Here is a 14,961-nt window from a genome sequence, read left to right as displayed (position 1 = left end):
CAAGCTAGGTGGGCCTGTCCTATTGATGTGTCCACCAAGCTAGGTGGGCCTGTCCTATTGATGTGTCCACCAAGCTAGGTGGGCCTGTCCTATTGATGTGTCCACCAAGCTAGGTGGGCCTGTCCTATTGATGTGTCCACCAAGCTAGGTGGGCCTGTCCTATTGATGTGTCCACCAAGCTAGGTGGGCCTGTCCTATTGATGTGTCCACCAAGCTAGGTGGGCCTGTCCTATTGATGTGTCCACCAAGCTAGGCGGGCCTGTCCTATTGATGTGTCCACCAAGCTAGGTGGGCCTGTCCTATTGATGTGTCCACCAAGCTAGGCGGGCCTGTCCTATTGATGTGTCCACCAAGCTAGGTGGGCCTGTCCTATTGATGTGTCCACCAAGCTATGTGGGCCTGTCCTATTGATGTGTTGCTGTGTCCATCAAACTAGAGGGTCCTGTCCTATTGATGTGTCCACCAACCTATGTGGGCCTGTCCTATTGATGTGTCCACCAAGCTAGGTGGGCCTGTCCTATTGATGTGTTGCTGTGTCCATCAAACTAGAGGGTCCTGTCCTATTGATGTCTTGCTGTGTCCACCAAGCAAGGTGGGCCTGTCCTATTGATGTCTTGCTGTGTCCACCAAGCAAGGTGGGCCTGTCCTATTGATGCGTTGCTGTGTCCACCAAGCTAGGTGGGTCTGTCCTATTGATGTGTTGCAATGTCCACCAAGCTAGAGAGGCATGTCCTATTGATGTGTTGCTATGTCCACCAAGCTAGAGGGGCCTGTCCTATTGATGTGTTGCTATGTCCGCCAAGCTAGAGAGGCATGTACTATTGATGTGTTGCTATGTCCACCAAGCTAGAGAGGCATGTCCTATTGATGTGTTGCTATGTCCACCAAGCTAGGTGGGTCTGTCCTATTGATGTGTTGCTATGTCCACCAAGCTAGAGAGGCATGTCCTATTGATGTGTTGCTATGTCCACCAAGCTAGAGAGGCATGTCCTATTGATGTGTTGCTGTGTCCACCAAGCTAGGTGGGTCTGTCCTATTGATGTGTTGCTTTGTCCACCAAGCTAGAGAGGCATGTCCTATTGATGTGTTGCTATGTCCACCAAGCTAGAGAGGCATGTCCTATTGATGTGTTGCTATGTCCACCAAGCTAGAGAGGCATGTCCTATTGATGTGTTGCTATGTCCACCAAGCTAGAGGGGCCTGTCCTATTGATGTGTTGCTTTGTCCACCAAGCTAGAGAGGCATGTCCTATTGATGTGTTGCTATGTCCACCAAGCTAGAGAGGCATGTCCTATTGATGTGTTGCTATGTCCACCAAGCTAGGTGGGTCTGTCCTATTGATGTGTTGCTGTGTCCACCAAGCTAGGTGGGTCTGTCCTATTGTTGTGTTGCTTTGTCCACCAAGCTAGAGAGGCATGTCCTATTGATGTGTTGCTATGTCCACCAAGCTAGAGAGGCATGTCCTATTGATGTGTTGCTATGTCCACCAAGCTAGAGAGGCATGTCCTATTGATGTGTTGCTATGTCCACCAAGCTAGAGGGGCCTGTCCTATTGATGTGTTGCTTTGTCCACCAAGCTAGAGAGGCATGTCCTATTGATGTGTTGCTATGTCCACCAAGCTAGAGAGGCCTGTCCTATTGATGTGTTGCTATGTCCACCAAGCTAGGTGGGTCTGTCCTATTGATGTGTTGCTGTGTCCACCAAGCTAGGTGGGTCTGTCCTATTGATGTGTTGCTGTGTCCACCAAGCTAGAGAGGCATGTCCTCTTGATGTGTTGCTGTGTCCACCAAGCTAGGTGGGTCTGTCCTATTGATGTGTTGCTATGTCCACCAAGTTAGAGAGGCATGTCCTATTGATGTGTTGCTGTGCCCACCAAGTTAGAGAGGCATGTCCTATTGATGTGTTGCTATGTCCACCAAGTTAGAGAGGCATGTCCTATTGATGTGTTGCTATGTCCACCAAGTTAGAGAGGCATGTCCTATTGATGTGTTGCTATGTCCACCAAGCTAGAGAGGCATGTCCTATTGATGTGTTGCTATGTCCACCAAGCTAGGTGGGCCTGTCCTATTGATGTGTTGCTATGTCCACCAAGCTAGGTGGGTCTGTCCTATTGATGTGTTGCTATGTCCACCAAGCTAGAGAGGCATGTCCTATTGATGTGTTGCTATGTCCACCAAGCTAGAGAGGCATGTCCTATTGATGTGTTGCTTTGTCCACCAAGCTAGGTGGGTCTGTCCTATTGATGTGTTGCTATGTCCACCAAGCTAGAGAGGCATGTCCTATTGTTGTGTTGCTATGTCCACCAAGCTAGGTGGGCCTGTCCTGTTGATGTGTTGCTGTGCCCACCAAGCTAGGTGGGCCTGTCCTATTAATGCGTTGTCGTGTCCACCAAGCTAGATGGGCCTGTCCTATTAATGCGTTGCTGTGTCCACCAAGCTAGGTGGGCCTGTCCTATTGATGTGTGGCTGTGTCCACCAAGCTAGGTGGGTCGGTCCTATTGATGTGTTCGCCCAAGCTAGAAGGGCTTGTTCTATTGATGTGCTGCTGTGTCAACCAAGACCTTATCCTCTGAGAGTAATAATAACATTCCAAAGCATTTATTCAACAACCATAGCATACACTCTTCTTATGCATCCAAGTTTCACACCACTGTCATAACAAGAAACTGGAATGTTATACACAAAGATAAACCTTTGATATGTAAATATACCAAAATGTGTGTTAACAGTTGTGATAAAAATCAAGGGCACATTGACGGGGGAAATCTTGTTCAAGTCTTATGCAATTTCGCAGAAAACCTGCAACAGCTCGGGTTCATAGCCCAACACAACAATTCCACACTGACAGTAATTTAACAACTTATCAGAGTCAACGGAAACAGTCCAGCCTAATTGTAAGGCACATTGACAGTATGTAACAATTTCATGGACAGAATTCTACATCATGGAAAACAATAAATCACACTTTTGGAGCCGTTCACTCCAAGCCAAGGCACATTGGACGGACGATCCTTGATTAAACATCCGACTCCTCTTTAAAGTTACAGGCTTTATGGACGACGTCCATGTCAACAGTCACAAGTCCAGCATCTTTGACGGAGTGGATCGCATCCAAGAAAACACGACTAGTGGCTTTCTGGGCGTTTACCCTGACCCATTCTTTTAGTACGCTGTGCATCTTCTGTTGGGTGGTGTTGTCGCCGTTGGTCAGCTCTTCGCGGCAGGAGATGCCGAGTTGGACACTCAGACACTGCCAGTTGTCGCCGAACGCCGTCGACAACGTCATCAGTTGGCGCTCCGTCACTGTCAACATACAGAGGAAATGTTATGCAATTGTGATGTATTTGACACGTGTTTCATAGTTGTGTTTTGGACATTAAGTTTGCAGTGTTTCGGCTACTGTTTTTAGATAGTAACGTTTGTAATTTCTTTGGTCAAATCCAATTTTCAAGTGTATACTTTCTCTTGCACCGCAGACACGCAGCATACTAGACACAGTTATTTGTAGCTTTACCTAGATCATCTAGTCGATCGTGTGTGGCTGGATCTGCGGGACTGGCAACAACGTCCTTCTTTTCGTTCGGCTGAAAAATACCAAGAGGTTTTATTGTCTCAGGCTGGTCTCTGGGGGGACCAAAATTATGGAATTTCTATGACAGTATTTTGTCTTCCGAAATATCCGGACCAAAATTATCAGTATTTTTAAACAGATAAGACAGACGCTTATTCAAGATTACAGTGTCTAAATGATCAGAAACAACGCTTCCGCATTTATTTAAAAATTACCAAGTTTTAAATATCCCAGGAATGTGGAAGTAGTCCGTCACTGTTTACGTCATTTCAAGCATACTGTTTCGTGAAATATGTATCAACATCAAAATGTCGTCCATACGCTTGTGAACGTCAGTTTCACGGTCATGTGACCGGTTTCTTGTCCAGTGGAATACTTCTCTTTCTCAGTAGTGAGCTAGATTCCGAGTATGTCTAAACGGTCGAAATGTCCTGTTTTACCTGTGGCTGGACTGGTGAGGAGACATGTGATTGAACCTCTTGTGGGGACTGTGACGTCATCCCTTGTGGCGCCTGTGACGTAATCTCTTGCGAGACCTGTGACGTAATCTCTTGCGAGACCTGTGACGTCAAATCCTGCTCCATGACCTGGGACTGAACCTGGGACGGGACCTCCTGCGGGACCTGTGTGAATAGATTTTGCGGGACCGGTGTCAGTGTATCTTGCGCGTCCTGCGCCAATATGTCTTGTGGGGTCTGTGAAGAAATGTTATGCGGGACGAGGGTCGGGACCTGTGTCGGGGTCTGTGGTAGAACATGAGACGGGACTTCCTGTGGCAACTCTTGTATGATTTCCTGTAGCGTGATGTGAGGGGGGATGTAATCAGGCAGCCCGCAGGGGTGGGGCGGGACGGAGGGGAACGTCCACTGTTCCCTTTTGCGGTCCACTGTCTCTTTAAACGCACTAGCCTCGCTTTCGTCAATAAAATTTAGGCCAGTCATTCGATTTTTCTGAAACAAAATGTTTGGCGTTCAGATTTGGAGCCATCATCGATGAAAACACAATTTCAACACTAAGGCACAACGTACGTGTGCCCTAGCAATAGTAACATGAAGCTTCGTAAAGACATGATCAGATTTGAGGGTTGAAACAAAGGAATGCTTGAACGAATGGCGCTCACACATTAGTTAGCTATATGACAACTATATCACGGCGGCCTGTCAGCAACCAAGGCCCACTTGCTCAAAGCTATCTTAGCGCTACGACTATTGTAAGCCTATGTTAAAGCATGGGAGTTACATAGAGAATCTCACCAGAGTGTCTTTTAATATCAAATATATCAACACGAGTTGATAAAAGTGGAAAAATTCCGAGGCTTGCCGAGGATATTTGCCATTTTTATCAACGAGTGTTGATATATTTGATATTAAAAGACACGAGGGTGAGATTATATTTATCATCCAACATCATTCTTCCAACTTTTTCAATTTGTAGACAGTAATTAGTAGTGCCTTCAATCATGTAAAAAATACTGCTAACAGCTTCAGTAGCAGAGCCATTAGTGATGTCATTTGATTGTGACGTCATAGTAACCAGTGATGTCACAATCGTCTGCAAAGCATTGTGATTTAATTCCATTGCAGCGATATCTACAGTGTAGATATCGCTTGATCTCATCAAAGCGATATCTCCTGTGGGAGCCAGTTTTTGATGATAAAATCATCTTAGCGCTAAGATCGCTTTGTGCAAGAGGGCCCAGGTGGACCATTGGGTGATAGTGTACATAACGGCGTTGGGCTACAGCTATACAGTGGTTCAGGTCAGGACTGGAATCCAGTACATGAAGACAAGCATGGGAGTTGAATAATTATTATGTCCCAGAATCTAAACAAGAATAACACTTTTGTAAATAAATATGTCAAAGAAACCTCTAAAGTAAACATGTCAACAACTATATAAGCAACTCAATGCAGCACTAAATATGTTATTGAAGAGCTGCATTCAACGTTTATGATAGTTTGTCTGACAGAATATGCATACATTAAACATTGGTATCCAGTATGGGAAAAAAATATGAACATGCTTGACGTTGTCAGATTCAGTGAGATAACGGCATTGTGTTATCCCAACGTTTAATGGATGTGGAACCGGTTGCATAAACCGATCTTGACGCTTTGTTCGCTTTGTAGAACTGAGCCCCTGAAGTTACTAGCGTGCCGTGATGCACAGAATAGAGACCGTATCTTTGTGTGCAGCGACGGACTGTTCCATGGTGTTTTCCTAAACGATCCCCGGTTCGGGACAAATGCACTAACAGCCCAGCCATAATGTGCAGTTATGAATCAGAACCCCACAGGAACTGTCACGCGATTCGCTTAAAAAAACCGCTTCAACTATATTTATTCATATTTTTTATCATGTTAATTCATCGAGAGGGTACGGCTTACAATCTCTACAATATAATTTTATATATATTGTAAGACTATTTGAAAATATTAGTAATCGTATTTGAAGGCATGTGTCTTGAGAAGTGAATCATGTTTCATTTGTTAAATCACGACCATGCACTTTGCTGAAGCATATAAAGTGTGATGCAGATTTGGATCGGGCATCTTTAGGAAAACACAATGGGACAGCCCGTAGCTCTGTTAAGCCTCAAGACAACATCAAAATCGTTAAGAGGTGATGAAATTGGGTTTAACGTCGCGTCTAAGATTATTGCACTTATATAGCGACGTGCATGTATGTAGGTGTGTGTGGCTGCTTGTACTAGTCCAGATTTATAGTGCTAGCACACTGAGATACCATGCCGAAGTTTAACATGAATACCCCACTCAGACACAGTATACTGACTCCGAGCCGACCGATCCTTGTTTTAGCCCCTAATGCCGAGCGCCAGACAGGGTAACAACAAGTACCATCTTTTAACGTATGGCGCGGTCGGGGATCGAACCCCGGACCTTCCGCTCTCCGGGCGGACGCTCTACCACTAGACCACGGAGGCGGTCATAAAATCGATAAGAGGGAACAGCGCAGAGACTCGGTTACCGCAGCTATGTATAAGTATAGAGGTGGCTCACCGCTCCCGTCATATAGTGAAACCGATCACTTTTTTCTATGTACTTGAACTTGTTGTTGATGGTGTGCTCATGTATCTCTTGTCTTGTCTGAAAGTAGGACAAAGCAAGGATGATAAGAATTAAGATATGTACAAACATAAACTGACCGGCAAAAGAAAGCATACACTTGAAAATTGGATTTGACCAAACGTTATCAAAACGTTACTAAAAAAGTACTTTAAGCTGTCTCCGAAACACTGCAAACTTAAGGTCCAAATCACAACGATGATGTCCGCATCAAATACATCAGGTCGAATTCTTTATTTCATCTTTAGCCATCAGACATGGGTGTTTACTTTCTTTTGCCTGGCCGTATATTATGGGAAACAATAGGTTACACTTCTTTGTCCTCTAGTACTATGATCGAGGGATATCGTGTCCGTTTGGTTCAGGGACAACGTGTCAGTAAAGAGTAATCAGAAGAACAGGAAATTCATCACCACTCTTAAGAGTGGTGAGTGGGCTGGGTTTAACGCCAATCTGAACAGTATTTCAGTTTTAGCACGGGGTGTCAACTTAATCTGGGAGGAAAAACCGAAGTGATGCAGTTCGTAGATGCTTACCACTTTGTTATGGTGCTGACAAACCAACTGTAGCGTAGCAAAACGGAGTACATTTTGTCGTAAATGTAAATGTAAATTTCACATAAGGATAAGCATGGTATCTTTATTTTCTGGCGGTTTGAAATGAAATGATGTTTGGGATTATCTGCCCTTAGAAAACTATGATCGTGTTCGAAACCCGGTGATGTTTCTAGGTATGTCAGCACAATACCCATGCACACGAGTTTCACCAAAGTGGTAAACGTCTGAAACGTGCACCACTTCGGGCTTTCCTCCCATATTAAGCTGACACACCGTGTAACAACTGGAATACTGTTAACAGCGGCGTTAAACTCATCTCTCATTCACTCACAAATAAGAGTTGCAAACACGAAGAGCACCAATATGCACTAACCATGAGGTTAAACGCCTTGAAGATGTACTGTTTTCTTGGATGATCCTTGATGAAGCACATGACCCCATATCCCCTGTGTGTCCACGTTCTTGAGCCGGCGTCAGTGACGTCCGCAGTCAGCACCTCGACCACTCCCGCAGCCCTGATCTGCAGAAGCAACGCCACACAGACTGATCAATGCCTGAATACAATAATACCAACACCCCGTCGCACACATGCTCCGCCATTAATTACTTCAACTCCGTTCTGTTATATACTCAATGTCGATCATGCTTTTCTTTATAGCACAGATGCGCTATTCTTAGCTGCTAGGAAGAACTGGCCTTTGAGCGATGACAGTAAAGGATGTGATTTTCAAATGTGACTGACAGTACGACGTCAACTACGTGGCTATGACGTCGCCATGGACTACATTTAAGGTGTCGTATGACAATGTATGATGTTGCGTGTTTATTCAATAACGGTAGAGTCAAGTTGGGAAGTAATGGGGAATTAACGAGAATTAACAGCGAAGAATACATGTTGAGAATCTCATGGGCTGTTCCTTTGTCGAGACTACTGTCGAACCAGGGTACCACACCAATATCTTGACTGCAGTTATCCTGCATTTTCTCATAGACCCCAGGGCGTATATTTAATAAAACACACACATCCACCACTCACCACCCCCACCCTCAATCACTTTTAATAGTATACAGCTTAGTTTAAATCATTATGACCGAAAACGACATGTCTCTTACTGTTTCCGCATGCGTCATTTGTTTCCTGCGTCTTTCCGGTATAAAGAGGCGAGAAACAATGTAGGGAGAAACAGTACGAATTGTCAAGCAATTGTTTGTTTTTTCGTCTTTTATTTGTTGTTTGACGCCACACTCAGCAATATTCCACCTAAATGACGGTGGTCTGTACATAAATAATCGAGTCTGGGCCAGACAATAGAGTGATTGACATCAGGCGTATCGATCCACGAAGTTGGGATACGATTACATGCATCAACCAAGTCAGCGAGCCTGACCACCCGATCCCCTTAGTTGCCTCTTACGACGATCATAGTCGCCTTTTACGGCAAGCATGGGTTCCTGGAGATCTATTCTGACCCGTATCTTCACGGGTCCTTTCCGCCTATAGACAAGTCACTTGTCGCTGTGCAAGACATAGGCACAAGTTGACATACCGTTATTTCACAACATACTCGATCCATATTATACTCTTCACGCTGGCATAGTGTTATTTTACAGCATACAAGATCCATAACATTATCCCACATGCTGGCATAGCGTTATTATACAACATACAAGATCCATATTATACCCTTCATGCTGGCATAGCGTCATCTCTCTCTCTCTCTCTCTCTCTCTCTCTCTCTCTCTCTCTCTCACACACACACACACACACACACACAGCCGTCATATAAATATAACAAGTCACGATTTCTATATGAGAAGTGTTATAGATCTTGACAAAACGGCTTTGGCCTAGATAGCGTTCTACCTCTGGTCTATATGACAGAAGCGATAGAGGCCGTCACATATCTCCCCAGCGTAACTGTGGATGTACACAACTATAGATAGCACACCTGTCCACATACCTCACGGCGGCGTCCTACAATGTACTTCAATATGTCGCACTGGGCCGTCGTCAGGTGAGAAGAGCTGATTGTGTGAACTTCAATCATGTCGATTTCAAGCCACATCAAACGCTGTTCATTTCAGGTGTTGAGCATGATGACAGTGATGTCAGATCGTCTCGTGCAGAACGCCACGATCCACTTCCTTGATTGAGTGGGTTGTGTTCACGAAGATGACACGAGCAATGTCGCGATGAATGGGGGATTCCCCGCCACCAATGTCGTTATGAAATCTCGCACCGAACGCTGTCTGTGGCATTGAAGACTTGGCGGCGTCAGGTGTCGATAGCAGGCTATCGACGTGTAATCAACATCCTGTACAGGTTCATTGTATATCATCGGGTTTCTGACAACGCATTTCCTGAATAAATTATAAACCTGATAGTCGTGCATGTGTTGCCAGTGAAGCGTTGCGGGGGGAGTCATACATGTGTTACAATGTCTTACTTAGTCATCTGGATCGTGAGTTTATAATAAACAACTTGTTTATCGGTTTCCTGGTGATGTTAAGCCTTAAATACGTAAATAAATAGATTAGTATTATCAATAGAATAGTCGTCGCAATGGTCATCATCATATTAAACATCATCATCATCATCATCATCATCATCATCATCATCATCATCGACCCGTGAAGATCCGGGGTAGAATAGGTTTTCAGCAACCCATGCTTGCCGTAAAATGGGACTATGCTTGTCGTAAGAGACGACTAACAGGATCGGGTGGTCAGGCTCGGTGACTTGGTTGATGCATGTCATCGTTTCCCAATTACGTGGATCGATGCTCATGATGTCAATCACTGGATTGTCTATTCCAGTCTCGATTATTTACAGACCGCCGTCATATAGCTGGAATATTGCCGAGTGCGGCGTTAAACAACAAACAAACAGCAAACACACATCATCATCGTCGTCGTCGTCGTGTTTTGTACTTATATATATTTTGTGGTATTTGTGTTGTGACTGTCTGTATTAACGTTATATATGTACTATTGAAGGAAACGACACAATTATGCAGCCACTATATTAAATACCGTTGAGACGTGACAGGGTGTTACTCATATGATGAAAATAAAACGTACCACGTGTTCATGAATATTCATTAGGCAATTGGATTATGAATATGCATAGACGGCAGTGTATTTTCATGAACAACAATATACTCAGTTTTATGTTTCTTCATGCTTCTATGCATGGGTCATGGACATATAAATTTCAGCGATATTGTTGCTTCTTGCCCGTCCAACATACAGAACGCTATACCCACGACACAAAACACACCCTCACACATCGCAACCTACAGATGCTATACCCACGGCACAAAACACACCCTCACACATCGCAACATACCACACCCTCCAGATGCTATACCCACGGCACAAAACACACCCTCACACATCGCAACCTACATATGCTATACCCACGACACAAAACACACCCTCACATACCACACCCTCCAGATGCTATACCCACGGCACAAAACACACCCTCACACATCGCAACCTACAGATGCTATACCCAATACACAAAACACACCCTCACACATCGCTACCTACAGATGCTTCTTGCCCGTCCAACATACAGAACGCTATACCCACGACACAAAACACACCCTCACATACCACACCCTCCAGATGCTATACCCACGACACAAAACACACCCTCACACATCGCAACCTACAGATGCTATACCCACGACACAAAACACACCCTCACATACCACACCCTCCAGATGCTATACCCACGGCACAAAACACACCCTCACACATCGCAACCTACAGATGCTATACCCAATACGCAAAACACACCCTCACACATCGCTACCTACAGATGCCATACCCACGGCACAAAACACACCCTCACACACCACAACCTACAGATGCTATACCCACGGCACAAAACACACCATCACACATCGCAACCTACAGATGCTATACCCTCGACACAAAACACACCATCACACACCACAACCTACAGATGCTATACCCACGGCACAAAACACACCCTCACACATCGCTACCTACAGATGCTATACCCACGGCACAAAACACACCCTCACACACCACAACCTACAGATGCTATACCCACGACACAAAACACACCCTCACACACCACAACCTACAGATGCTATACCCTCGACACAAAACACACCCTCACACACCACAACCTACAGATGCTATACCCACGACACAAAACACACCCTCACACACCACAACCTACAGATGCTATACCCACGGCACAAAACACACCCTCACACATCACAACCTACAGATGCTATACCCACGACACAAAACACACCCTCACACACCACAACCTACAGATGCTATACACATGACACAAAACACACCCTCACACACCACAACCTACAGATGCTATACCCTCGACACAGAACACACCCTCACACACCGCAACCTACAGATGCTATACCCACGACACAAAACACACCCTCACACACCACAACCTACAGATGCTATACCCTCGACACAAAACACACCCTCACACACCACAACCTACAGATGCTATACCCTCGACACAAAACACACCCTCACACATCGCAACCTACAGATCCTATACCCACGACACAAAACACACCCTCACACACCACAAACTACAGATGCTATACCCTCGACACAGAACACACCCTCACACACCACAACCCTCAGATGCTATACCCACGACACAAAACACACCCTCACACACCACAACCTCCAGATCCTATACCCTCGACACAGAACACACCCTCACACACCACAACCCTCAGATGCTATACCCACGACACAAAACACACCCTCACACACCACAACCTACAGATGCTATACCCACGACACAAAACACACCATCACACACCACAACACACACGATACAGAACGCACCTTCACACATCACAACATATACACAAGCGCATCGTAACGCAGTGAACTGTCAGAAAATCCCTATTTTAATCATATTTTCATTTATAGTTTAAAATGTAGCATAACCAATATCATGTATGTTGTTCATGTGTGAAATGATCGCGTTTCCAAGGTAACAATTGTGAAACTGATCCGATGTATTGCTGAGTCCGACATCTGTTCTCCCTGAATCAATGTTGCCCGTCCATGGGTATATGTTTGCTTACACGTTTTTCGCCCATTTACGCTTGCACTATTTATTGACTACCTGTGAATCTATTTTTGGAGTACAGGCCTTCGTTAGACATTCTTTTCGCGCGGACAAGAGGACGCAGGTTTATGTTATTTACACACGCTGATGTGAGTGAGTGAGTGAGTGAGTTGGGTTTAACGCCGCTTTTAACAGTATTCCAGTTATATCGCGGCGTGTCAGCTTAATGTGGGAGGAAAGCCCGAAGTGATGCAGGTCTCAGACGTTTACCACTTCGGTGAAACCCACGAGCACGGGTATGGTGCTGACAAACCTAGAAACATAATCGGGGCGAACCGGGATTCGAACTCACAATCATAGGTTTCTGGCGTGCCCAAGGGACGCAACTCTGCACAGCGAATCGGGGCACTTAAGCGAGTAGACCACCCGTGCCCCCTCACGCTGATGTAAATGAACACATAAATGCAAACAGGGGTTGCATCCTCTATTATACAGTGTAGTATATTTTCATTCTGTATCCCCATGGGGATTCCGGGTTAGAACAGGTCCCAACCAAATTATGCTGGTCGTGTGTTTGTTTGTTTGGTTGGTTGTTGTTAAATGCCTCACTCAGAAATATTCCTGCTATATGACGGCGGTCTGTAAAAAATCGATTGAGTGAGTGAGTGAGTATGGTTTTACGCCGCTTTTAGCAATATTCCAGCAATATCACGGCGGGGGACACCGGAAATGGGCTTCACACATTGTACCAATGTCAGGAATCGAACCCGGGTCTTCGGCGTGACGAGCGAACGCTTGAACCACTAGGCTACCCGACCGCCCCGTAAATAATCGAGTCTGGACCAGACAATCCAGTGATTGACAAGAACATCAATCCATGCAACTGGGATACGAAGACATGCTTCAACCAAGTCAGCGAGCCTGACCACCCTATCCCATTAGTCGCCTCTTACGACAAGCGTAGCCGCTTTTTACGGCAAGCATGGGTTGCTGAATACCTATTCTATCCCGGATCTTCACGGGTCTTATGCTGGCCGTAACAGGCGACCAAATGGATCGGGTGGTCAGACTCGGTGATAAGTGAGTTTAACGTCACATCGGCAGTATTCAGTGACTAGGTTGATTGCGTATCTTCGTACCCCGACGGAATCGATCGTTGTTCACAATATCGATCACTGAGTTGTCAGGTCCAGACTCGATTTATAACAGCTAAACGTCCTACAGCTTGTATACACGGTATCGCTGAGTGCGGCGTTAAACAACACACAAACAGTCTCTTGCGCAGCTACCAACTCTTATCACTTGCTAAAACACATTTCATTCCTTGTCATCTATTGTTGCACAATTATATACAATCCTACTTTGAGGAAACTGCCGCCGGTGAAATCCCCTTCCTCAAGATGTCAGTTTATTTCCGGTGTGAGGTCATCGGTACAACAGTCGCGTCTCTCGACCACGACACCTCGGGCGAGTCTTGAGAACACAGATCCAGCCTTCTGTTTTAGTCACCAAGAGCTGTAAGGCATCCACTTAACACATCCTTGGTCGTCGCAGACGTTGATGGATGTGTTGCCTCGAATCAGAAACAACCTTGTCGTGATTCTGAAATAACCGTCACTGTGACGTGACGCACTGTAAACATGTATCTATAGCATTTTTAACGTCCAATGTGTGTGTGTGTGTGTGTGTGTGTGTGTTTGTATGTATACGTAAGTACGTGTGTGTGCTTATTTATATCAAATGTTTTCCATATTTTCAGGACATAGCATAATTTTTATATACTAATTTTCTCATAACCCTGTGGCTTGTTGTCTCTAATTTGCACGCGACCGAGGAAGCAGGGGCGACAACCCACCGGGTTATGCGAGATTTGGTTTATTAAGAGGATGTTATATACTTAAAATATGGAAAAGTCTCGGGCAAAAGAAAGTATACATCCATGCATGATGGTGACACAAAATGAGACAAACAAGAAATGGTCATTCGACGGTGATGCAATTAAAAATGTAGTGGCTTTGGCTCATCTTTATTTCAACGTGGTCTATGGCAACGTGTCTGTCTGGTCCGGCACACTATCCGCTATACAGATAGACAGACATATCCGTTACAAAATACAATTTGATTTAACACTTCATGCTGTAGACGCATGTTTACGGTGCTTTACGTCACAGTGATCTATATGCCCCTTCTTACTCCCCGATCAATAGTTCCATGCGATAGCTCCTTCCGGTATATAATAAGGGAGCAGTTTAAAAAGTTCAATGACGGAGACAAATAATTCCTCCAGTTTTGGGATGCCCATCATGGATGTTGACATGTCTGCACGTTTTCCGTGGCGGTGAAGGATGGTGTATGGTGGTGACACAATACTACAGGAAATTCGTTTTGTGTCCGATATTGAATCGAACTTTTGAGCTCGTGTGTCATGTTCGTGAGGATCCCATTCCGGATGCAAGTTAATATTCTATTTTGGGGTCAAGGAGACATCGTCACCGTGTGCTGAATACAGGATATATATTACATGAGCCTGTATGTGCATGAAATTAATAACTTCATGCATTATAACAATACATATGCCCTCCATATATATTACTCAAAATATGTTAAGGAGCCCTCGATTTTGTTTCATATGACAGTAGTTAATTG

The 14,961-nt window shown here is 44.9% G+C and overlaps 1 protein-coding gene across 1 annotated transcript; it reads right to left on the bottom strand.

Annotated features, from left to right (window-relative positions):
* Positions 1-2,506: 2,506 nt before the first annotated feature.
* On the bottom strand, positions 2,507-9,550 carry LOC139445450 (uncharacterized). Its single transcript, XM_071226595.1, has 6 exons — positions 9,176-9,550; positions 7,588-7,734; positions 6,592-6,678; positions 4,012-4,521; positions 3,515-3,584; positions 2,507-3,303 (listed from the first exon to the last, which is right to left on the bottom strand). The coding sequence occupies exons 1-6, from the start codon at positions 9,278-9,280 to the stop codon at positions 3,017-3,019; spliced, it is 1,206 nt and encodes a 401-aa protein (XP_071082696.1). The 5' UTR covers positions 9,281-9,550; the 3' UTR covers positions 2,507-3,016.
* Between the last annotated feature and the right edge of the window lie 5,411 nt (positions 9,551-14,961).

This window comes from Haliotis cracherodii, unplaced genomic scaffold (assembly GCF_022045235.1).
Source record: "Haliotis cracherodii isolate W230 unplaced genomic scaffold, xgHalCrac1.p SCAF_6, whole genome shotgun sequence".
In the NCBI taxonomy this organism is placed as follows: domain Eukaryota; kingdom Metazoa; phylum Mollusca; class Gastropoda; order Lepetellida; family Haliotidae; genus Haliotis; species Haliotis cracherodii.
This window is presented reverse-complemented; position numbering and strand designations above follow the sequence as displayed.

What these genes read in the sequence shown, in the direction of transcription:
- LOC139445450 (XM_071226595.1), bottom strand. Translation starts at nt 9,280, where the DNA reads ATGTGGCTTGAAATCGACATGATTGAAGTTCACACAATCAGCTCTTCT. An exon ending in TCAAGGCGTTTAACCTCATG is followed by an intron (nt 6,679 to 7,587) that starts GTTAGTGCATAT and finishes TCCTACTTTCAG; the next exon opens with ACAAGACAAGAGATACATGA. An exon ending in TTCACTATATGACGGGAGCG is followed by an intron (nt 4,522 to 6,591) that starts GTGAGCCACCTC and finishes ATTTTGTTTCAG; the next exon opens with AAAAATCGAATGACTGGCCT.